Raw genomic sequence first — 25,935 nt, forward strand, 5'->3', positions numbered from 1 at the left:
ACTGTAATTGGACAATTAACCCCAATATGTAAATGTATCAAACCTTATAAAAGTGTGAAAACTCATGACTTGGAGTCCATCTTGGGTCCTTCTTGGGTGGAGCCATGACCGGGCTCTTCTACTGCCCAGGGTGTATCCTCTGAAGACGTTTTAGTAAACCCCTACTTTATTCCTTTGACACAGTCCAAGCTCTATTCAGGGAGCCTCCCAAAGCATCAATCCAAGCCAGCCTTGAACACTTCCAAACGTGCGGAGTCTACAACCTCCCTGAACACCCTGCCGCAGTGTCTCACCGCCCTCACAGGAAAGAATTTCTTCCTCCTATCTAATGTCTCGCACTGGATCTATGTCCCCTCAGTGAAGCACGCAATGACCCCTTGGACCGCCCGTGTCCCCTGGGGGCCTCGCTGCGCCCCCGAGGCCCGCGGCGGCCCGGAACGCAATCGCCGGGGCCGCGGTTTCCAGGCGGGCCGCGGTGCCGCCCGGCGCGGTTGCCATGGTGCGTCCCCGGCGCGGCCGCCATGGACGAGGAGGACACGGTGGGGCCTGCGGGGTTCGCTGGGCTAGGGGCGCTTCCCCGTTGGGCGGGCAGCGGCTGCGGGCGGCGGGGGAGGGGGAGGCGGGGAGGCGCCGGCGGGCGCTGCCTGCCCCGGCCCGGTCCGGTCCTGCCCTCACCGGGGCCCAGAGGCGGTGGGCGAGGCCGTGCCCGGCCCCTCGGCGTTGGCCTGCGCTCGGTCCCGGCCGGGGCTGTGCCGCCGGCCGCCCCCCAACCGGGCCTGGCGGAGCTGCCTCTCCCCAGCACGCACGTGGGCGTTTTTGGAAATCGCTTTGTTTTAATCTGTCGGTTTCCCTCTTCTCTTCCCCTCTCCGGTTTTTCCGGGAAGCACCGGCTCGTGCGGGCTTTCTCTCACCGCGTGCGTTTCTTTGCAGTTCTAGAAATTTACCTTTCTTATCGCCTCCCACTCGAGTTTGTGTCTCCTTTTTAATTTCTGATGGGTGGCTTTATTGAAAGCCCCGCCACGTGTGTGCGAGGCGTGGATCACCATTGCTCTTGTTCCGACGCTCACACACGCGGGAGCCGGCGCTTTACAGCTACAATTACGTGTTCAGAGTTACCTGCGGCTGATGGCAAGTGCGATGATCACTTGTAACCAGCCAGAGCTAACATAAAGGGTGTAAATCCTCTCCTCTATAAATAATCTCAGAAGCTGTGCAGTAGCCTAGCAATAATGCCATTTGTTGTATTTAAGCAATTGTAAAAGTCTTCTGGCTTTTCTTTCTTTCAGAGAGATTTTAATGAGCGCTGTGCTCAGTGTTCAGAAGTGAACTGGGGTCTCACTGATGGAGGCAGATTTTATTGTAGATCTTGCCACAACGTTACTGAGGTAAAAAGATGAGTTGTTGCCTTGGAAAAGGTTTATTCTGATTGCTTCTTGACTTTATATAAGAAAATTACAGATTTTTCTTCTAGGCATTGAGGGCATTTCCTTTTTCATGCTTTAGCTGACACTATTTAAAACTAATGTTCCTTGAAATCACAACATTTAGAATGTGCCATCCTGGCCTGCTGTGTTGCTGTAGCTGTGGTGTCAGTGTGCTCTCTAGACTCCTTAGAAGCATTGTCTGGGTGTTGCTGCCTTTTGTGCAATCCAAATCTAGGCAAACCCTGATGCATGTCACCTGTGTGTTCATGATAGTCTATTTTTGAAATTTCTACATGAAAAGTTCAGACTGTCTCGTCTTCTGTTAGTTTGGGAAATTTGAGTGAATTCTTCCATTATGTTTTATGATGGGACAATCTGTGCAAGTTAGACCTGGCTCTTTTTTTGCTAAGTTGTATTCCTCTTTTGCAGAGAACCAGAGAAGTTGTAAACACTGATTTCATTACTAATTCAAGAGTCCAAACAATCTCCAAAGGTTTAAAAAAGCAGGAAAAAAATGGTATGTATGAGTTTCTGTCTGTATTTTGCGAAAGGGTGGCTGTTCAGCCGCTGTTCACCTAGGCCATTATGTCTTTGGTGGAGAACAAAAGCAGATAGGCAAGAAAGACTGTAGGAGTGGGAACAAAATGCACCTCCCTGATGCTGTCTCAAAGATCGCTTTTGGGGACTTCCTGAGCCACAGGTGACCTCTGGTGAGCCCAGAGGTGGGGGTTTTTTGATTTAATGGAGCTATGTGCTACTGCTGCTTTGACTTCTGGAAGCAAATAATCACTGAAGCTGCTGGAGGCATGCATTCAGATGTGGTGATCCTTTGTTCCTTCCCTGTGATGGCTATCACAAAACCAGAGAGGTTGTCTTGGCAGGTGAGGTGTGATGGTGGTCCAGCTCTCGGTGTCAGTCTGGCCCGTGTTACAGGCACTGGGCCCTGCAGCTTACGCACAAACTGCACAGAAGAGGTTTCAGTCAGTTCCAGTAGCTGAACCAGTCTGCATCTTTCATCCGGAGTCACTTTTTTACTTGTAATGTCATGAATATTCAGAAGAACAATGGTCATTACATAGGAGGATATGGGCCATAAGGATGTAGTGGTAAAGCTGCTGCTAGAGCTGTGTGTATATTCTGTGATGGCTTGATACATCTCTTACTGTTGTGGCCACTTTCAGAAAACAAAACTGCGTTAAAATGCCAAATAAAGTGAGAGGTTGTCTTTCTCTTTGACATGCTCATCTACCTTTGCTTTGTGGCAGAGGCAGTGGATTGCTACATTCCTTCAGAAAGAGCAACTGTGTGGAAGTGAAGGGAGGTGTGAAAAGGACCCCTCCACTTTTCCTTATCCTGTATTGCTTCTAAAGTCTGGACCACTCATGCTTTTAATTTATCCTGTTGAGAAGCTCAGTAGCCAACCCCAGGCTTCTTAAGAAAGAAATCCTTATCTTCACATTGCAGTCATGTTACACTGTATTCCATGAATGTATAGGGGTAAGCTGCGTCTGTTAGTTCACTGGTTAGCAGTTAAGAGCAGCATCATTAAAGCAGAACAGAAGTTTTGGGCAGATAATGTCTAAGATGGTGAGATGCAAGGTGTGTTTTGGAGCAAAAGTAGTGAAGAACGGGTGTGGAAGGAATGAAAAGTTGAGTTGAGAAATGCAGAGAATTTCTAAAACCAAAAGCCCGTCAAAAAGGTTAGTAGTGAATTTAGAGAGGTAAGGGTGAAAAGTAATTGTAATGCAGCCTGAAGAAATTGTGAGTAGATTGGAGCAGGCCCACTCCCTGTGAAATTCATGTTGTGCTAGGATTTGTTAGAAGTTGGGATATTCTTTTATTTAAACACATATGATTCTGTGGGAGAGAATGGTAGAGCACCAAAGTAGTATTGGTTGTTTTTTGCCTGACTCACTACTGTAATGTTCCAGTTTTCTGTGTCGGGGGAGAAAGGAATGTTCATATTTCATTTTTAATGGCAGGTTCTCAGTTATTTTTAAACTGGTAATTTAACAATGCTCTGCTCAATTACAAATGCCACACTAGACATCATAATGAATTACATTATTCTTGGGAAATGTGTGAAGTTCTTGTTCAGTAACTTTTCTTCTTGTTTAAGGCTGTGAATAATTGGAAGTTAATTGAGTGTTCAGTGTAGCTGGTTTATGCACTAGGGTCTGAAATTATTAAATAGAGATATGGGGATACGTGTGCATAAGGTTAAAGAAACCCAAAATAGTACAAACAAACATAGCCCCCCCTTTTTTTTTCCTTAGATGGAGGTTGTGAATGGTATATTTGTGAAGGCTTTCAGCTTGTACTCAAGAAACAAGTGGAAGCTCTAGAAGCATTAGGAGTATGTCCACAAATGAAGGTACGTAGATGTCAGTGTGAATTGTACACTCTGTGTGTGTGTGTGTGTGTGTGTGTGTGTTACAGAAAGTGGGATTTTAAAAGATTTTCATTTTTAAAGTGAATCACACAAGTCCCTGTTTAAAATCATTGAACATATGAAAAAAAAAAATTGTTTCTCTGGTAATTTTAAAACTTATTTTATAAATCACAGTTAATAAAATTAGAGATGGAATATTATTCAGATTCCTGAGTTAGAAATTACGCTCTGTTCTCTCAGCAGTTAATGATCTTGTAAACATTGTACCATTTACCAACCATTTGTGTTTATCAGGATGAAATTCTGTGCAATTTTTGGAGGTGTTACCTTCAGAAGAGCAAACAGGCATATTGCAAGAGACCAGCTGGGGAAACTGTCAAAGCCTTATCAGTAAGTGAAAGCTCAAATTCCATGAGATGTTTGGTATCTTTTTAAAAGCAACAACAGAAATCTTCTTTGTTTAGGCGACATATCTTGCTGGTAATAATGTCACCTCAGTATGAAGGAGATCATATAAACAGGCTTGCATATGTCTGTTTTATTAGGTTTTGGAGTTTTTTGCAGTCTATTTCAAGAGGTGAATATTTCTGTGACTAACTGAAACTGCTTATTTAAAAGTTTTGCTTTGTCTTGACACAGATAATCGGTAAATACAAATGGCAATGCAAACTGTATCATCAGCTACCATACTTTTGTGCCTGCTCTCTTGAAGTTACTCATTTGATCAGGCTCTGATTCTGTGTGTTGCCAACTTTCTGGTCATTGTAGCAGATTAAAATGTAGTCACTGGAAGTTTTTTGATCTTGAGAAATCCTTGAAAAATACTTCCTTTTTTTTTTTTTTTTTTTTTTGCCACTTACTGGTGGTTCGTCGAGTAAAAATGTGAACAGTTTGCTGTAAATTTTGCATCTGTTATGCTTTATGTGGTTTGTTAAGATCAAAACCATAACTAAGAGTAGCTAATACAAATATTTATTTACAAACCCCAGGTATGTGAGAGCAGTACTGATGTGGACAGTGATCCGGAGAGACCCAGCCTTCTGCACTTGCTGTCTCTCTCTGAAAGTGAGGGGGATCTGCAGACCGACTGCAGCTTTGCCTCATCAGTGAGCAAGATCTCAGGTAGGAGCAGTGAGCTGAACTATCTGAAAACCAGTTTTTCTGTGGTTTTTAAATATAAATAGATTTAAAGTGTATTTGTGTACAGTGAATTGGAGGAACAAGTTGGAAGTTGTAAAGTTTTCTGTCTTGTGTGACACTGTACTGCTTTATATTCTACCAGAAATAAAAGACTTCCTCCTCCAACCCCCACCCAAGGAGATAAAAGTTGAACAGGACCTGGAAATACAGTGGGAAATGCAGGAGGAAGTTCTGGTTTATAGCAAGTTTGCTCCATGCCTCCTGTTTGGAGTGGGAAAAAATTGCTGTTATATCTGCCAAGGTAGATGTTCACAAACACAGCAGCTTTGAACCATATTTAACCATTTTTTTAAACCGTATTTAACCAATAGCAGAGCTGTCTGTCATGACTTTGATGTTAAAAAACATCTGCTTGTTCTTTAAGGGGGTGTATTTTTTTTCTATCCCATATATATATTTAGCTTTTTTATTTTTTTCTTTATATTATTTTGGTATTTCTGTATCTTTTGTCTCCACAGTCTTTTTACTGCTTTCCCAATGACCCCTTCTATGAAAAATCATATTTTACCATTCCATCAGTTTTTCTTTTCTGCTCGCAATAGCAACAGGAAAATACCTTTAGAATCTGAACTTCTTCATTAGAATGTTGTAGAGAATTGGAGTGTTAGGTTCTGCTGGGCAAGTGTAATACCAGACAATGCTGCAATGCCTGATGCTGGAAATGCATTGCAAGGCACATTTGAAAGCTTCTGCTTGTGTTTTAAACTTATGATGGTTTTCTTTCTTGCTTTATTCTTTGCTTACTTTTTCCTTCTTTATCTGTCTCTGTGTTTCTTATTCCCCTCTTTTGTACTGTCCTCCTTATGGCATATTTATGTTCATCTGTGATATTGCCTCTGTACTCTCAGAAGAATGCAATCTTGTTTTTTCAGACTTTTCTCTTCATTTTGTGAAGTCCAGAAGTGGTAATAGAGTAAGAGATTTGATCAGCAGCAATTAGAAAACTCCAGACAGAATTAGGGAGGGGGGTAAAAAGGTATAAAAATGGTGATGCAAATTTTTTAAATTACTATGCTAGAACCTTTCATCCTTGTATATTAAAATGACAACATTTTGAGGTAAAGAGTCACTGTATGTTTGTGCATGTAGTATCTTGGCTCTTATACAAATATAATACAAAAAGGAAAGAACTGAGTGAAGAATTTCTAGTGAAAGTATTCCCTTGAATTTTCTTCCCCTTTTTAATATCTAGGGTAACTCCTTTCTTCCTCAGTACTTGTGCCTTTTATAGATCTGCTGCTTAAAGTTTTAGAACAGCAAGGTAGTCCTAAGTAGGCCATGATTTATTGTCTTGCTTAGCTGTTTCAGACATTGAATTCAGTTTCCAGTAATCATCAATTTCACTAAAATCACTTGAAATTAGTTAAGAGTTCAGTGATACTTAAAGTAAATTTCAGTGAAATCAGACAAACATTGAAATTTAATGTAAGTAAGCGTGTTCTAGTCTATTGTAAACTCTTCTGAAGATTCATAAATATTTTCTTTGGAGTCGTTTCTGCTGAGCTGTTATTGCTACAGACTAGAAACCTCAACACCCTTCTTTCCCTAAGAGGCTTGTCCAGACGGCATTTTGTTTCTTGGTTTTTTGGGGTTTTTTTTTTGTTATTTTCGTGTAGGGTTTATAGCAAATTCCACTGAGTATAGCACTGAGATATTGCTAGAGAAGCCTATAAAACTCTTAAATTATTAGCTGCATGTAACTGTGTGTTGTCATGGCATGCATAAGCTGGAAGAAATAAAAGGAAATTGTGTGCCATCATTAAGGCCACAAATATAATGAGGATTATTTTAAATAAATTGAGTTGAATGTGAAATTAACAACGAAGCGTCAGTCACGAAGCTGCCTTCAAGCGCAAGTATACATGTGAAAGGTGAAGCAGTTGACTCCAGGGATTAAACCGATGTTCCCGTGTTCCTGCCTTTGTTCCCTGACGCACCTGTGCGTGCTGGGACACTTTACTCTGCACCGGGCGTTCGGGCCGGCTCTGAGAGCCAGTGCCGGGGCCAGTGCCGGGGCCAGTGCCGGGGCCTGTGCCGGGGCCTGTGCCGTGCCCGCAGCGCCGGCTCCGGGGCCGGTAGGTGGCACCGCAGCCCGGCCTTGGGATGCGCTGTACGCGGTGTCCCCGTCCTGCGGGCACTAGGGACCTGCCCCGCTGACCCTGCCACCTCGCAGGTGTGGCTGTCGCCTGCCCGCGGAGGTGCCAGGCTCTCAGAAGGTCCAGGTTGTTTCCAGCGGGCTCTTTGCCCTGGCCCTGCAGCTCCTAGCTGGGGAGCTGTGGACCCAGCTCTCGCCATTCCTGTCTGAACGGGTGAACAGTTTGTGGGGAAGTGAAGTGAGGAAAATCTCTGCAGAGTCAATGCTGACATTTTGTGCTGGTGTGCTTTAAATACATTTTCCTTCATCCTGGCTCGGTCATGATGTAGGGAAGAGGAGCTTACAGATTTTTGGGGTTTTTTTTTGCGATCCTCTTTTCCTGAACTCTCAGGTTTCACCGCTGAAAAGGTTCCAAACTCATAAATCACTCTACTAAACAAAATTTTCTCTTTTCTCTGTTTCGTTTAGTTTTTAGTGATTCATCTGAGTAAGGAAGTAGAAGTTTGGATGTTAATTTATTTGGGGTTTTTTTCCCCACCCTCTTCACCATTTCCTACATTCTTGTTCTAAAGTTATTTCTTTCACATTGAATTTATATATGTTTTTTAAAATAATACCTTTGTTTCCACAGTTAGTGATTATGTATTCATTGGACAGATGGATTCAGGGCAGACTTTTAACATCAGTAACATTTCTGCAATGTATATGACTTTTTCATTAAAGTCCTGCCTGTGTTGAAGTTTAAAACTGTGTTTTAATCCCAAACTCGGAGACATTGATTTAAGTACATCAAATTTTCCCTTGTTTCCTCACGGTTCCTTTATATCTCAAATGGAAAGCAGTATTTCCAGCTCAGAAGTGCTATTAGTTATATGTTATATAGGAGTTAATGTCCTAGTCAAGTGGAATAGCACTTTGTGAAACAGGTTCTCATCTCATATTGGGGTAGATTAATAATGTGGGGTTAAACTATTTCATAGAAAAGCACACAAACAAGCAAAAAATTCAAGGTAATTATTTCAAAATGTTACTAGTTGCTGAACAAGTCTTGTCTGTTCCTTTAGCTTGATTTTTGTATGCATGGTTCGTGTACCTATCATATCAATTGCTTTTTTTCTTTTCTTTTAACAAAAACCCAAGAAAGCACCTCTGTATACTCTGGATCAGTAGATGGCAGCTTGTATTTAATGAAGAACCAAAAGGAGAAACTGAGGATGACAATGCCAATGACACTTTCGTTTTGTTACTTGGCTTTACTCTGGGTGAGAGAGCCAATTACGTTGTCCGAGCTCTTAAGGTATGAATGGTCTCTAGTGACGAATTGTTGCTTTTATAAATAACAATAATTTTTTCAAAACTAGATCTGTACTATTGCCCTCATATGAATTTGCTCAGTAATAGTGAGAAGTTCTTTATATTTAGTTGTCTTGTCTTTCCTTTGTCATAATCATTTGTGCAGCTGCTGTTGGAGGACATTCTCTGTTAAATACAATGAATTTCAGAGACCTGTAAGGAAGAAGGTTTTGAAGTTAAATAAGTTTTTTATCCTTCTCCTTTAAAAATTCTTAAGACTTGCTGGAGGTGTGTATGGCCATACTTCTGTGATATTTGCTGTTGTCAGCATGTCAGAATTAAATGAGTAAACATTCTCCAGGACTTACATCAGTGTCATCATGCAAACAATACCAGCAGTATACAGTGATCTGAAATGCAGCAAAGTAACTTCATGCAATGGAGTTGAAATTAATATATGAAGATCATTTTGTCTTCATATCTTTGTATCTGTAATTATCAGAGTTCAGAATAATACCTTTTAATATGGTAGAAATAAATTGTTCTAATAATAGGGTTTGATGCTAAATGGAGACTGTCAGGCTACTGCTGACAATGCAGCTCTCTTCTCTCTCCTACAACAAGGCCATGAGCACTTTCCTTATGGACTTTACTTCAGGAATGAAAAATAATTCATCAACTCTTCTTGTTGGCAAGAAATATTTTAAATCAGGCTGAAATAAGTTCAGGAATTCCTAGAATTTCCTTGGAAAACCTTTTGTATTCTGATACCCTTTCTTAACAACTGTTGAAATACTGAATATTTTTAAACAGGTAATGGAAAAATATTACTTGGCCAAAATATAAGGAATAGAAATACTCAGGTAAATACATTGGACAATCAAATTGAAAACTCAGACAAAGTAAGGGAAAAACTGATTTAAAATTTAGGGCTTTAATTTTCATTTTTCAAATATGTAACCTGGGAGTTAAAAGGCAGGGCAGTGGGTACATTGTCCTCTGCCTGTGGTGCTTACAGCTGGTGTAGCTGCTGAAAGTGTGATGAATGCAAGGGGCTTTTTCCCCCAGAGCCTGATGTTCCATTGTTGCCTCTCTCCCCTGGTGTGCCAGGTTCCACGTGCACTTTTCTAGCTTTGTACAAGCTTTCCAAGAGGAATGGATATTCAAGGATCTTTTTTGCAAGTACTTTCCAAAAGGGGAGTTTTTTTTGTCTTGAAGTACAGTATTTACTACTGTAAATTGCTGTGCAAAACAATTTAACCCTCTGATTTTACTTTAGGGGTGGCTGTTGCCCTCATTGATCAGAGTTGCACAAACCATTGCATATTTGCATAACTGGATATGCTATTGCATAAAAGATGCTTGTAAAATTTTCATTAAAATGCTATAATATTCAGAATTCAGACTAATACCCTGCAATACAAAAGTATTTATTGAGTAAATTAAGAAACAATAGAACACAAAAGTAGTGTTCAATAACAAGATTTTTACTGGCTACATTCTTCCTTAGGAAATTCTGTATGAGTCAGAACTACCATAACACACTCTGTAGTTTCATTAATGATTAGCAAATAAATAATGTAAAACCTTTCTGATAATGTTTGTGATAATATGGCAAAAATCCAGGTAATAACTGGTTCACACTAAAGAATTATTAGTTACCCCATTCTCTTTGGAGAGAAAAATTAGTAATTAAATATATATTCTTTGGTTATTGTATCTTGGAAACTGTCTCTGGAAGCATTGTTGGCTCATACCAGGCAAAGACATCTTCACATGTTTCTGTCTTAGTACAGTGGTGTGGTTGGAAGAAAACCCAACCAAACAATAACTGTTGAAGTCAGCTGTCAAGAGGGAAGATAGATAGTTTTGTTTGCATATGAACGGTAAATTATTGTATTTGGCACTTAAAAAATTTGAGACTGCAGAAAAGATCCTGGAAAAAGAACCTGGAGACTATCCTTTGGACTAATATCCTTAAGAGATGAGTACACTTGAATGGATTTAGAGAAAACATGAAACCAGTAAAAAGGTTGGAAAAAGATTTAAAAAATCAAGTAGCAAATATAGCACAGTAAGGCATAAGCTAAAACTAATAATTGGAAATTGAAATAAGATTATTTGAATGAGAATATATAATGTAATTAGATACAATTTATGTGTATAAGACTGTGTAAATCACAATGATTCAGTAACTTTAAACACACTGAACATATGAACTGGATTAAGTACAGAAAGTGAAGTTTAAAAGAATGTTATTTGTATTGCAAAGTTTTACCATGATATGATAGTTATATAAGATTGTAATTATGTTATCATGCTTCCCTCCCTACCCTTAAGGTCTTTGCCTTTCAACAAGTTTGATGAAGAAGTAGAAAGAATTTTAAATGGCATGAACTACCATAAAATACTTGTTTTCTGACTTCTGAATATTTAAGTTTAAAAAATCAGACAATGTTCACATTTTTGCATGCATTAAGATACAAAATAACGACAGACTGAAGATGAAAACTATGCAGAGAAAGCATTAAGTATTCAGCATTACCTTTTAAGTCTTTGTAGGCAAATGGTTTTATTTAAACCAGCTGAATTAGAGTTCTGTTTAAAATTCTGCCTTGTTTTTTCCTCAGTTTGGTTTTCTCTGTACCCTGAAGTCAGCTGACTACCACTCCTCCCTTGTGATACATGCTTAGGCACTACGGTCGGGCAATCTGCCAGCTTTTAAAGGATTTACAACACCAAAAATATACTCCTCCTTGCTACTTGACACACTTAGCAGAAAACACTACAATTACCTCCTCTGACAGGAACATTTTGGTTTAAAAATAACACTTCCAACAGCATTCTGCTCATGTCTATGCTACACATTAAATCCTCTTCCATTGTGAATAGTCTTACAATATTCCATATGATGTATAGTATTCATCTAAATAATAAAATAGTTGGGTTTTGGAAAAAGTTTCAAGATGCTAGACTTTTGAGATTCTGAGAAAAAATGCCTTTCAAATGAGGTTATACCTAGTTGTGCTGGCAAGACTAAACTTATAATCAGTTTGTGGCATTACTGTGGTTTTAACAAATGCATCACTTCCTTCTAGCATGCTGAGGACCTAGGATTTTTTTCATACTTGGGCCTTATTAGTGTATGTTGCTGCTGTAATTAAAAGAACATGGACTGTGTACTGCATCTACCAGTCAAGTTTTCAAGCACCTCCCTGATAGAACATAGTCTTACAGGTGTTTTGATCATCTGTCTGTTAAATGAAAGGTTTGGAGGAACAGCAGACAAAAGAAACTGTGCTATTCCAAATCTGGACTTCTGGATTTAGTGGTAAAACTTGCATCATCAGCACATTCTATTCTATTTTGTGCTATATTTTTAGAGTGTAAAAACAACTTTTAACCTGAGAGGAAAGAGCATTCTTTTTTTCTTGGAGACAATAATTTTAAGCTAGAAAAGATATTACTTTTAAACAGTTGCAGTGCTTTGACTTGGTACAACCAAATTAGTTAAAACTTTATTTTATTTTATTTTATTATTTTGGTGGACACTGCTTGTTTCTTGCAGTGTAAGGATGGGGTTCCAGCATCAGTTTAAGCTGCTCCAAATTTTTGTTGCTGTGGTCTTGCATAAACATTCCCATTCTTTCTCTTGCCATGGATGCTAGCATTCAGGCACTTTGTGGTTTATTAGGTGAAAGAAGAAGATCTATAGAAGATAAATTTTATAAAAAAATCATGTTTCACTGGACATTTTAGTGCAGGTCAGTGCTGCTGTCCCTTTCTGGCTTGTGCTGGCAGTAGTGTTCTTGCAGTCATCTGGATCTGTTGGAGTGAAACCCTGAAGAGGCTAATTCCCAGTCTGATCCTCTGGGAAGTCACACAAGTGCTTTTGTCAGCAGGTAGGAGTGTGAGGCAGGGGACTGAAGGAGGGTGGGATTTCCCATTTCAGAGGCAGCAAGCTGTAAGGGTGGTTTGGCTACATCACCAGTCCACCACACCCGAAACAAGGTCCTGATTCTGTCCTCTTCCAGCTGCTGCTCTGCTGGCTCAGGCGTTTGCTGCTCTCAGTGTCTTGGTTCCAGGCCTTCATATCTGACAGCTAATGGTGTGACTGTGTGCCTTATCGTGTGTCAGCCAAAGCTTATCATCAGCTGAGCCAGTAATGCATCACTGTTGCTGAAAGGGGAAGGTCCTGCTTCCCTCTACTCCTGCCTGTGATGCACCCCCTTCCCTCTGGCAATTGTTTCACTTGTAGAGCCATCTGTGGGCCTCTCCACAGTTTGCTAGATGATGAAAGAAGCCTTGCTGGCAATAGGGTAACAGGTGGTTTTCTGCTGCTGTTGTGATTTACGTTTGGGGAAGAGATGAGCAACAGCAGCTCATGGCTGGTTCACAAGGAGGGAGTCCTGCTAGTTCTGTTGAGCTTTTAGTTTGGCTCAATCAACTTTGTGAAACCATACCTGAAGCTTATGTTCCTCAGTGTAGTGGATAGCTAAAAGGAGCTAAGGAACAGATGTGCCAGCTGCTCAACAGGTCAGGCAGGGTGGTGAGGACCAGCAATGGGGGCTGCTCGTGGGAGCCAGTGCACATCTCCACTCAGGGTTGGGAAATGCAGTGTCTGCTGGTTGAGGAAAGCTACTGAGAATTTCATTAGCAAAATGATCATTACACCATTTGATTAGAAAGGACTATGCCCCACCTGTTACTTGTTTGCTTAAAAGACTAATAGGCAGAGCTTTTTAACAAAGGCTGTTGGGCAATATGATTTTCCATATTGCTGTTATTTTTCAGGAATCATTATAAGTTATTCTGAGACAGTTTCAATGAAATGCACTTTTTATTTTAGTCCTGGGTTTAACTATTTTTTTCAATTAAACTGAACATTCAGATAAGACTGCTTAAAAAAAAGTAGACTGTAACTGTAAACTTTGCAGTAACTAGCTTTTAAACAGAATTTTAGTCAACTTCAATAGATACCCACTACATAACATGGAACAAATAGTGATGAGGCACAGAAAAGGGGGATAGCAGGTGAGCTTGTGAATTGCTGTGGGCTCAGAAGGGACATTAAATATTTGTAGATCAAGAAGTTACTAATCTATGTAGCAAGATGAGAGAGATAACAATCATCTTGTTTGGGGAGAAAAATGTTTTCAGTCCTGATATTAGAGTTTTCTCTGTTTGTAATGTACAGGTTTAATGTACTCTTTTAAGAAAATTGGTTTGGAGAAGAGGAGACGGGAAGGCATTTCTAGCTTAGTCCTATGAGAGACCACCAGTGTGCCTTAGTGTGAAATGGGTGTGACACCTTGTGAGGATGTGTGCTTGTTCAATGCTGGCTTATCCTATTGTGGGTGTCTGCTAAGATGCTGAATAAGAGGAGGGGGGTTTGGTGTAGTGGTTGCTTTTTATTGGTATCTGTTGTTAAGTCTCATCTTTTACATATATATGTGTGTGTGTGTGTGTGTGTGTGTGTGTGTGTGTATTGAAGAAAAATATCAAATAATACTGTCAACCGTGTACCAAAACCAGTTTTTAACAACAAAGATGCATTATTTGTGTGCAAATAAGAATTAAACTATTTTTATTTATGAGTATACAAAACAATTTCTATTCATCCCTCAGTAATACTGTTTTTGGAAAGTATCATCATAGAAATTTAAGTAATGTGGTTTCAGTTCTCTGTATCCACTCATCATTCTGTGATTTTCTTCCTATCATGTTACCTGATTCAAACTCCTCCAGCAGAAAGTCTGTGTTTTAAAAGTAAAATTTACTTAAAGCTTTAGAATTTTGAAAAAAAAATTCATGCCATTCAAAGGAGGCTTAAAGCAGTTCAAGAAATGCAGTAGTTGAAGAATGTGCAGAGCAAACTCCATGTAAGCTTGTTGATTGTATGGTTACTGCTATAACGTTATCATCTGTCAGTCACATCTGAGCTTGAACTTAAAAGCCTGTTAAATGATTGAACTGGTTTTTGTTCTGTGGAGATTTCCAGTGTGTAACTTCAGGTTGAATTGCTTAGGTAGCATAATAGTGATGTTATTTCAAATCAGAAGTTTATTTGTATATTAATTTTATAATAAACATATGAATTTGTTATCTTACATATTATTTTGATTTTTGTCTTTATTTTTTTTTTAATGCAGGTTTGTTGTTGAAGGGCATATTCCATATATGAATGTTTTCCAGCATTTTCCGGAGAAAATGAAGTTATGTGGACTTGATCTTAAGATCTTTTGTGTAGAGGTAATTTTTTTCTTAAAGGAAAAGTTGAAAAAAAACCCAACCAAAACCTAGTTATTTAGTGGTATTTTAATTATTTTGGTCACTGTACTAAAAAATGGATTAAATCTATTGTTATGTAATAGGGTTCATGTTTCACAGTATTGGAGCCTGGCAGAAACTAGTGCACTCTGTGACTTGGAGTGATTTAATCTTTAACCAGTCTTATTAAACTGATTACTTAAGTTAGAATGAAATCAGTAAGTACTTGTGGAGAAACGGATGTTCAGAACTGCTCTCAAAACACTCAGAAATAGGGTTTAGCTTCAAGTGTAAGGGCACTATATTATCCCTTTTGGTGCTTATTTGAAATATCTCTTGAATTTTTTTGTAATTCCATATTCTTTTAATTAAATATGGTTTAGATGCTATCCCTTGTTCTGCTCATTGCTGTACAGATTGAAATATATCAAACCTAAAATCTACATAAGGGGATACAGCTCTTCTAGGAACTAAATAATAATGGACAGTCTTGAGTGAAATTTAATTTCCCTTATTTAAGGTTCTTATGTATTGTGGTAACAATTGCCCAATGACATATCTGTTGCAGATAAAAATTTATTACAGATTTTTGAAGTGTGCAGATCAAATCTTAGCTTTTAAGAGCAGAAAGCAGCAATTCTGCCAAACCCTCACTGATAATGTTGCAAGTAACATTAACATTCTCCAATATGTAGCTTACATTCAGCGGGTCATGAGTTGTTCAGGGGTTGTGCCTTCAGAAGTTTTAGCATTTTTGGTTTTGTGTTGCTGCTTTCCTGTCTGGATACATGAAAATTATGACCTCGACTTCTAAATATCAGGAGATAAATTTAATATAAAAGCATTTGATTTCTTTGTCTTAGAAATTTCCTTAACAGAAAATATGTTGGGTTGAAATATGAGGATAAACTTGGTTTTAAGTCTTTGTCCTTTTTTGCCTCCATCTTCTGCGTGAGGTTTTGTTTTGTGAATTGCGACTGTAAAGCTTGTACCATGCCTGAAAGTTGGAGAACTGGTTTACCGAAAGGAGATGAGTTTCTTTTGGAGGATCCTACTGTTTCCTTTTAGGATAGGGCTGCTCCCTTCACTTCCAAAGCATAAGTAGATATGCACACTAACTAGGTAATCTCTTAACTGTGTTTTCACTGAGATATATAGGTACAGTTCTGTAAGGTTACTGTACCATTTGTTTTCCAGCCACTCTGTAATTATTGTGGCTTCCTCTTTTTAGAAATATCTGCTCCTCACTCTAACTTCAATGTTACTTACTTTAGTAAGGCATACCCAGTTGTATTTAGTTTTAATGTTTTTTTTACTATATCATGAGGCTGATAATTGCAATCCTTACTAGCTCTTTCCTACATCTCATGTTTCTCACTGCAGCACTGAGATTACCAATGTCTTACTGTGTCTAGTTTTGGCATCTGAGTTTTGAGAAATTCGAGAGATGAGGTTATTGTCCTAGAGCAGGAAATGAGATTGTGTAATACTCTATTCTGAAAATATAGCTTACATCCTTTTCTGCTTTGCTCTGTATTGAATATTTTGTACACAATTATCTTAAAAACCTTTATGGCTGTTATATCTTTATAGCTGTTTTTCTCTTAAAAACCTATGGCTGTTATAACCAGGCGTGTAATTTGCTCTAATGCCATTATTTATTGTACTTCAAGTCTGGTGAATATAAGCTGCAAACATGTTCCAAAATATTGATAACTGACAGGACTATTCCATATGTCTCCTTTTTAATTTTGAACAGATTTTTAGTGCCTTTAGTTGTGTCCTATGCATCCCAAATTTGAATCAAGAATTTTGTTACTGTCACCTGAAGGATTTGAAATAATACTAAATATGGCTTTATCGGTTAAGTTCAGATGAAGCCTAACTTGATGAGGCTCATCTTGTATATGGATATTTTCAGTGGCTTAGACTTTTTTTAGTAACAATTTCCCACATACCCAAAATATGCTGAATTTGTACAAGGTTGAAGTTGTTACAGGTGTTAGGAAAGTAAATTCAACATTATTATGAAGTGAGTCATCTACTTTCTATGTAGTGGCATGTGTATGTGTACATGCACAAAGGGTATTTTATGACTTGCCACTTAGTAGTAGTTTCCCATATGCGAGGAATGGGACTACTTTCAGGCTTCCCATCTGTGGTAAATTTCTGTGTTGTGTGGTTCAGGAATGGAGTCTGTATCACTGACAGTTTTTCCTTGTGTTGCACACTATTAGCAGTTAGAGGTGATTGCAATGTCTGCTGTACAAGGAGAGGCTGAGAGCTGGGGGTTTATCACTGAGGAGGGACGGCTGGGGGCGATGTCAGTAATGTGTATAAATGTCTGTCAGGGAGGAGTGAAGATGGCATTGGGCTTTGTTTTGGTGGTGTGCAGTGGAAGGACAGCACTCAACTGAAATACAGGGCACAAATTGAAAAGCATGAAATTCCATTTGAATATTAAACTTTTTCACTGTATAAGGGTGATTGAGTACTGCAACAGGCAACCCTGGACCACTGTGGAGTCCCTATCTTCAGAGGTACCCAAAACCTTATGGTACACAGTCCTGATCAGCTTGCTGTAGTTGATCCTGCTTCAGCAGAGGTGTTGGACTCCATGTATCGTCTCCAGAGGTCCCTTCTGACCTCAAGTATGCCTTGTATTCTGTTTCATCTTTTCAGTGTAGGTGGCAATAGGTCCTTCATATTTTTGTAGTGGAACAGCTAACAAGAAGGGCATAATTCTTCATTCTGCTAAAACTGAACTTTATTTAAAATACCTGCCACAAAGATATGGTTGTATCTGAACACTTCTGTCCAGAGGTCTGGGAGCTCTGGGCATGACTGTCCCATAAGGAGAAAAGGAACCTCCAGCTCTCTGTGTTATATTTAATCATGATGTGTAACTGTTAGACAGGTGTCAGGGCCTAGCTGAAGATAAGTACTACTCAAAAAGTGTTTTCTGAATGATAAAAGTACTTTATAGAAGATATTTAAGAAAAATGAGTTATCTTCCATTGTATTATCAAGATATGTATTTATCTTTCCATTGCTCCAAGTCAGTTTTCTAAGCTTTTACTTAGTCATCTTATTTATCCCTTCCTCTATTAAGTCATGTGTATATTAGAAATTAGCCCTTGGAAAATAGGTTTTACCTAAAGGTACAATGGGAGGGTTAACAGGACAAACAGCAGCAGCAGCAGCAAGATGCTCCTGTTTTGTTCAGAAGTTCTAACTTCCCAGTACAAGGAAGGAAAAGCAAAATTTCCTTTTTCTAAAACAAGAATTCTTATTCCATTTGATTAAAATCTTTTTGTATGTATGAAGGAAGAATAAGATATATAAGTTTTTGGTTTTGTTCTGTACAGGAGGTCAAGGGGTTTTTTCTTGTATTTGCAAATTGTTCAACTACAGTAAATCTCTGCTCATCCTAAGGCTTGTGCCAGAAGCCAAGACATCTTTGATAAGTGTAGTCATCTTTTCTCCCTTAGGTGGAAGTCGCCTTTGTTCCCTTTTTAATGCACATAGGGATAGCTAGGATTTTAGGATATCTATTTCTTTTAAAACCCATTAGTGTAGGAGTTAAAATGTATTTGTAAATTATTAGTAGTGTATATAAAATTCACTGGATAATTTGTTTTCAGCTTGTATTATTTTATTGGTATAATCTGTCCTCCAGCTGCACACAAATTCCCTCTTTTATTTCTGCATGAAGTAGGGATACATCTTTAAGATACACATCCTCCACTTTGCTTTTAGGGATTTATCTTGATCTGTATACAAAATTGATTAAACCATCCCTTTTGCCTTGAACTGTCAACAACTTGTCTTTGCCATAGGTCTGTCTTGCCTGCATTTCTGACTTGGGACTGTATACCCAATTATCTTTCAAGTATTATTTTCTGGGGCTTAACAGCTGGTTGTGCTTTGCTGCCTCAAATTTATCTTTAGCTTTCATTACTTTTATAAAACACACTATTTTAGTGTGTATTTTACCTTTAATGCATTGTAGGTGGATTTTTTTTAATGTCCAAAAGTATTGCTTCGTTTTGGTTCTCACATTCTTCATGCATACACAAATTTAAATATATGTGTATATATAGGTAAGCAGGTCACTCCCATGGATATTGGGCAACATGATTTACTAAAGTACTGAAGATAACAACTACGTCACTTTGCAGTGTGTGCTGTGTGCAGCACGATAGATGTAGTCTCATAAGCATCTTTCAGATCCTCTTGTGCTAAAGAGCTTTGGAAATTATTGTCTCTGAATGCACAAGTGTCTGGACTTGGCAAGGAGCATGATGTGTAACCTCAGAGAAGTTCCCTTCTCTCAATCTCTTCTCCAAATTTAAAAGAAAACTTAGGAAGAAATGAGTTAAGAATCTTTTTTTTGTTTTTTTTTCTGTGGAATGGGGGCCTGGAGAAGGTTGAGCTTGGTGGGTTAGTTGAATTCTGTTCAGACCTGTCTACCACTTTGTCCCTGAAGACAAAAGGAGTGGGTATTTCCTGAATTATCCTTGCTGCTTCTTCTACCCTGGGGTGTGGTCATGGAATGGCTTCTCTCTAGGCCTTTCTCCATTCCCCTTCCCTTTCTCTTAGGTGGAAGTAGCTGCACAATTCTAAATCCACATGTTTTACAAGGACACTGAATGTTTTAGTGGTGACAGTGTTGTTGAAACACCTTGCTGCCTAGGAATCTGTATCTTAAAAATACTTCCTTTTTTGTTCTGTAATTCAATTCCATCCTCTCCTTTTTCATGTTTTTTTGTTTGTTTGTTTTTCATAATCCAGAGTATTGCTGGATGTACAAGGAATATAACAAGGAATGTACTTATTTAAAAAAAATTGACCTTGCCAGCATGATAAAATTACCATCTATACTACTTTTTGATTGTCTTAGTATAGCTTTTTTTTGTTTCTTTTCACACATGCAACTTCCAACTTAGATTAACAGAAGCACTGTTTAGTTTGAATTCTGCTCTAATTTGCCTATTTCCATCCCAGGATGTCTTGATTCTTAAATGACTCCTAGTGTTACTCCTCAGAATTTTCCATGATACAGAAACACTTTCCAAACTTCCAGCTGAGAATGACGTTAGCATTCTTCCTTACCTTTGCCTCTGGAAAACTCTTGAATGCATCCTGGTAAAGCAGCAGAAATATAGTCTGCTAGTCATAAATCACTGTTGTGCACTGTGGATGCCATGGGACAGAGAGAGAGAAACAGCGAGCGTTTCTCACAACGGCTTGTGAGAAGTTTTAGGGAGCTGAAAATATAGGATAACTTGTTGACTGTAAACAATTTGCAGGTGCTGTTTTTCTACTTTATTTTTCTGTTCCTTTCAAGGACAGTGCGTGAGAAAGATGTTTCTGTTAGTTAACCAATAGAATAGAATCTATCCTACCACTCTATAGAAACCACACGGTTCTTTTGAATAGAGCCTTCTTTGCCTTTCTACGATCCTGCCTCTCGCCTGTTCCTGCCCCGACCTCAGCGCAAGAGTGACAGTGGACAAGAGAGATGAATCATGAAACTCAAAATCACATGTCATGATTTTTTCCCTTTTATCCCACCTAACTGGAAAGCTTATTGTTCTTACCTTCTTGCTGATACCTTGTTTCTTTCAGGTTTAATGGCTTAGCATTCTACATTAAAATTATGGTTTTTTCTGTGTTGGATTAGGCCAGTAGCTCTGGGCAGCTCTGTTGTGTTCAGTTAAATAAGGATTTTTAATAATGCTCCATTATGAACTGATGTTGGCTTTGATGGAAAATGGAACAGTTTGAAAACAAATGTTTGCTGCTCTATAATTCATCCAAGGCTTTGCTTTCCCCAAAGGTGTCCTGTGATAGGTGTTGAAGTAGATGCTATAATGTACTTATAAAGCAGACTGGAAGTCTTCAGCTCTTTTGAGAATATGCCAGTTGAGCATGAAGTGTTTTGTTCTGTATGATGCTTTGGCTTTATTTTATTTGTATTGGAGGAGTACATATCTTGCTCTTATGCAGTTACACACCCACCCTCTCTAGCTTGGATTAGTAAATTTCTTTCCTCTTTTATTTAGGAGTGAAAGGTTTCCCTGAAGAATTTGAGAGATAATCATTCTTCTCTATTCTGCCTGGAAACTTTCCAACTCTTTTGTTTCTTCTTTTACGGTATTCTATAGTTTGTATTTTCTTCTTGTTCTTTTCTTCCATTTTTTTAAAATGTTGCTTGGTTTTATTCTTGGCAGCACTTTGGTATCCATGTTTCTGTAGCACTAATCCTTCTGTCACCCATTTTTCTGTGTTAGCTTCAATCTCACTTCTGCTGATGATATGAGAGATCTGATTTCTGAGATGAATTTGCCAAGTTGTTCCTATGAGAGCAAATCAAGCATGCTTCTGTTTTGCAGCTTTGTTCGTCATGATGCTCTTTCCTGCAGAGCAGCTCTTGAGTTTTGATTAAAGTATGAGTTACGTTCTTCCAGTGAGACTTAGTGGTAATTTTGATTTGGTTCCCCTTTAACTTTACTGTGAAAAAGGAAAAAGGTTTTTCAGATCAGCTTCTTATGGGAGCTGGAGCTTCAGTCCACTCTCTCCTTTCCTCTCCTGACCTTACAAAGGTTGCTTGACTGACAGGATATTTTTAGCTTCTGTTTTTCCCATTGCCATAGTATTAATTTGTTCAGGATCCATGCCAAGCTAATCATTCTACAGTTCCTGAATCTCCCCCTTTTACATTTTTTTAAATACTGCATATTAAAGTGGAGAACCCTTTGATGTTTAGAATTTCTTTAGATTATTTAAAAAACAACATTTGTTTTTCAGAGAACTCCTCAGTTATTTCCTTGAAGCTTCTTGTGTGTAAATTATCTGGGCCTCTCCTTTGTAAAATACTCCATTTTATCAGATAGTGGTTTACTTTTTTGCAGACATAATTTTTCTCTTCCTTACGTGTGATTTTAATGCAATGGATTCATATTCTTTTTCTAGTTATAGCACAGTCTTGCTTTTCTTCCTATTTCATGATTTACCTATTTACCTGTGGCATTGAAATTCAAGATTTTTGGGTTGTTTAGGTTTTAAGTTTCCCTGCTACTTAAAACTTAGCCACCTTTACATTGTGTTTCATTGCAGAATATCTCTAGTTTCTTGTCTCTTTTTTCATCTAGGAGATTGTCTCTGAGCACTGCAGTCAAATGCCTCCCCATGCTTCAAAAGGGGGATTTCTTTGGTGGTTTTCCCTTTATCCAATTATCCCACAATAAAAAGAGGAATATGGCAGATCTGTCTGGGAGTGTAGTGACCAACCAGGACTGTATTGGGAAAGGTCTACTTGTGAACGAGTTTTAAACTCAGGACTTGTATCCTTGTGCAGTAATATCCAGTGTGGGACTTGTCTTCCACATTATAAATGACATGTAATGTTAATAATTTATGTTACATTATGATTATATGTTCCAGAGTTTTACTATTGCAGATGGGTTAGAGATACGGAACCTCACATTCGTATCCTTTCTCTCATCCTCTTCATCACAGGCAATATTACAATCAGAATATGGTTGTTAATACTTGTACCATATAAACACTTTGTGCCTTGTGACCGTCCAACAACTCAGTAGCTCAGTAAAACTGCTTTGAATTACATGGGGATGTGCCACAAAAATGTGTGTGAATCAATTCCGCTTTGTTCAAGCATAGTAAAAGCCATTTTGTTTTGTAAATTTAGCTGAAAAGTTTAAGTAATTTAAGACGCCTCCTGATTTTGATTTCCCTGTGAATGTTGGGGGCAGAAGAACTGTCAGGTAGCCTGGAGGAAAACATAAAAATGGAGGGTTTCTCATGGATTAAAGAAAGACAGTTGCTCTGTGATTTGACCTGCCATATACAGCCAAAAGCAGGAATTGGTTAGTCCTTAGCTTTCGAGCATAATGGCTCTATTTTAGAAAGAATTTGGCATTCAATCCCCAGTAATTTGTAATACTCTCTACAGTTTGTCACAAAGTGTGAGGGGGTTCTTGTAAAAAATATGCTGCTAGGATTGGTTGAATAATTTATCTATCTTCTGACCAGAAGTAGCATCAATATTATGCGTTTATTGAAAACTAATTATTTGAATTTACAGTACCCAATAACACAAGGAAACTATCACTCCTGTATCTAAGTGTATTGCTTGGCTTATGCATGTTGGAAACACTTGTTTGCATTTTGGTTTAGATACCTTGAGCTGCTTTTGTTTTGTTTCCTGCAGTCAGAAGCATATCACAGATACTTTACTGTGTTTGAAGTGTATAAACTTAGATAGGATCTTCCTGGGAAGCTTTGAAAAGTAGTTTCTTTCTCACTGAGAGTATTTTCATTAGGTGACATAAATGTAGATAGCAAGGAAGGATAGAGATTAGCAGAGGGACTGTTATTAGAGTGCTGATACTTCTCTCTTCTTGCCTACATTCAGCTCTTCTGGAGGTCTGTGCAAGTTTGCAAAGCTTGAAAACAAAGCCTAAGGACTTTTTCATCATTCTTTTCAAACTGAAAGAATTAATGATCTTCTCAGATAATAAAAGATCACTGGTGACCCTCATTGCACCACAGGGAAGAACGAGTTCTGTCCTTGAACCATGAAGTGCTCAGGGAAAAGCAGAGAGGATGGTGTTGCTTAGGAATGTCTGTAGAGTGCTCTGCTCATAGGTCTGGCATAAATTCATATGATACTGTAATATTGGCCTCTGAAGATCCTTGGAAATCTCACTATGACTGTTTTTAGCATCACTAAAAATATAGGTACTTGTCTTGCTCTTCAGGCCAATGTGTTTTCTCCTGTAATTCCTTGATTTGTACCCTAAATTGGATGGCATGTGGCTGAGTGCTTTGATACAGCAAATGATAGTTCATTCTTTGTGAATGTTTTATATCAAAGATGCTATTTATGGTACTGTAATTTCATCAACTTAAAAGCAAAGGATTAGAATTTGCTTCATTACAGAGTTTGAGTATGTGAATAGAAGTTCATAAACTTGAGAGTATTTCTTAAGTGCTGGTGTTTCTTTAGTTGTGGGTGTGGATTTAGTCTCCTAATTATAGTACTCTTCTAGGAGGGACAGGTGAAGTGAATCACTGTTCTAAGGCTTTGTGTTTCTTGTCCCACTGTCTAAGGAATGAAATTCTCTATATACTTTTGTATTGTGACTATTGTGTGAGGTCATTGTACTGAAATTGTCATTGTGGAAATTATTTCTAATGTTTGGTGACTGTTTTAGTGTTGCTAATTTGATAGATGATAACAATACTATGCTAGTAACATGTTAAATAATTTTCTAGTCTGAGGATGGTTTTTTAAATAAAATGGTCTGTTGACCATTTTTGATGAATAAACCATGTAGGAAAAAGTAAAGTGCATATTGCTGATACATGCTAAGATTACTTACACAGGCAGAAGAAATTTTTAAAGAAGAATGATAATTTTGAAAAAAAAAAAATCCAGTTTAAATAAAGGTATACCTGCAAGTTCCTTAGTTTTCATCAGTCTGTTAAGTCTTTGTTTTTTTTTCACTTTTCCTCTCTATTTTTTCCTTAATAAAAATCTGAATTCTGTGTGAGCAGTTTGGAACAAGTCAAATATTCCCCTTGTTGCATCTACTGAGATATATAATCTTGTAGCTTCATAGTTATGAGAATACAGATGGAGAAATATTGCTTGAAATTTCTCAGACTTCATTCTTGTCCAACAGCTAACATGAATATCTTTATTCTAGATGGAAAAACTAGTATTAAGTAAAGAAAAATTGGTTTGCAGTGTTCTCTGAAAGCTGGTGTTACCAATGCTGCTATGTTCAGGTACCAGCCTTAGTTTAAATACCTGTGTGATTTTAATGATACAGGTTTCTGTAATCCTTTTATGATGCAGTTTTCAAACACGCAGTTGTTTTAGACCCGCTACATTAGAGTTGTTTTCTAATAGCTCCTGACATCTAATGACAAATGGAGATGAAAAAAATTTATGGAATTTTCATACAAAAAATGTATGAATCTATAATGTACTCTATCTTAAATAGTATACAGAGATTTGATTGAGTGTTTTGCTTTTCTTACCCTTCCTTTTGTTGCAGAAGAACTGAGAGGTACAGAGTCACAACAAGCATTATCAAACAGGGACAGTTTTCTAACAAGAAACAATTAATATTATCTACTTATCTTTCAACCTAAAGAAGAGGTGACTAAGAGGAAGATGTGGTGATAGTTTGTAGAACATGTTCAGGAGGCAGTTCAATGTCTTCAGTTCAATGTCTCTTCCAATTCAAGGACTGGGAGGTGTCAGCAGAGCTTGCTGGTTTACAGGTTCAGAGTCAAACAGCAGGAGATAAGGCTTCATACATTTGGTGGGTAACTGGTGAAACTCCTTGCCTTTAAATGATGCTCTGGATGTTAAAAGGGCCAGATGCTGACTGTACAAATGTCATGGAGGAATAGAGATCTGGAACAAAAGAATAGTGAGATCTCACTGCTGAGTCAGCCACAAATGGACAGATGTTTGGTAGTGTTGTGGCTTGCTTGGTTCTTAAATTCCTCCCTGCACATTTTGCTTGCCTGCTTCTGGGTGCAAGGCTAAATAGATTATTTTGATTGATGTGGTACAGTCACTTTTTTTTTTTTTTTTTTTTTTTTTTTTTGTTCTGGGGTTTCAGTTAGGCTTTCAGTTTGTGGGTTTTGTGTTCTGGGGAGACTTTTTTAAAGATCGCAAAACTTCATTTTTCATTAACTAATTATCTTAGAACAACTCTTTTAAAGTCATAGTTCAAGCCTTTAAGTTAAGTGAACTAAATATGGTCTGATAAAGTTTCACATTTAGAGATCTCAGGGTGTTTCTTATTCAACTTGAAAAATGTTGAGGAATGATTAAATGGTAAAAGTATACAAAATCATTGCATTAAAGGGGTATGTCTAGCCTACACCAAAGAATTCTAAGCAATAAATATTACACATTTTTCTTAAGCAAAACTTTGCTATTTGAAAAATAGCTTGTATTTTTCTAGTGACCTTTTGGTTTGTTTTGATGGAGGAACTATAAAGGAATTGCTTGTTTAATAACTCACAATGTAAAATTCCTTACTGTTGAGTAGTAGTGATGATCCCAATGCCGGGAGGAAGCAGGAACACTTGCAAGAAGCCTGGCCTAGAAAAGTAGCAAGAAGAGAAACATGAAAAGCCATGTAAGAATAAATAAATTCTAGGTCATGGGGGGGCTCCTGGGCTGACAGGGACTGCAGCTCAAGGGGTCT

At 38.2% G+C, this 25,935-nt stretch overlaps 1 protein-coding gene and 1 long non-coding RNA gene across 5 annotated transcripts in view; one reads left to right on the forward strand and one right to left on the reverse strand.

Moving 5' to 3' along the window:
* The first annotated feature begins 449 nt into the window (after positions 1 to 449).
* TAF1B (TATA-box binding protein associated factor, RNA polymerase I subunit B) overlaps positions 450 to 25,935 on the forward strand; it is a 51,452-nt gene continuing 25,966 nt past the window's right edge. For all 4 annotated transcript variants that reach the window (XR_009485963.1, XR_009485964.1, XM_059842862.1 and 1 more), the window contains exons 1-8: positions 450 to 539; positions 1,287 to 1,385; positions 1,854 to 1,941; positions 3,701 to 3,798; positions 4,111 to 4,206; positions 4,806 to 4,938; positions 8,252 to 8,408; positions 14,557 to 14,656. Coding sequence is in view for 2 of the 4 variants with exons in the window: in XM_059842862.1 (XP_059698845.1) it covers positions 522 to 539; positions 1,287 to 1,385; positions 1,854 to 1,941; positions 3,701 to 3,798; positions 4,111 to 4,206; positions 4,806 to 4,938; positions 8,252 to 8,408; positions 14,557 to 14,656 (789 nt within the window). In the remaining 2 variants the exon portion in view is untranslated. The remainder of the gene's footprint in view (positions 540 to 1,286; positions 1,386 to 1,853; positions 1,942 to 3,700; positions 3,799 to 4,110; positions 4,207 to 4,805; positions 4,939 to 8,251; positions 8,409 to 14,556; positions 14,657 to 25,935) is intronic.
* LOC132325491 (uncharacterized) lies at positions 8,264 to 11,052 on the reverse strand. The gene is made up of 2 exons (XR_009485965.1): positions 10,950 to 11,052; positions 8,264 to 8,617 (listed from the first exon to the last, which is right to left on the reverse strand). It is a non-coding gene; the product is annotated as an uncharacterized LOC132325491 (long non-coding RNA).

The sequence above is a fragment of the Haemorhous mexicanus genome, chromosome 3 (genome assembly GCF_027477595.1).
Source record: "Haemorhous mexicanus isolate bHaeMex1 chromosome 3, bHaeMex1.pri, whole genome shotgun sequence".
NCBI lineage: Eukaryota > Metazoa > Chordata > Aves > Passeriformes > Fringillidae > Haemorhous > Haemorhous mexicanus.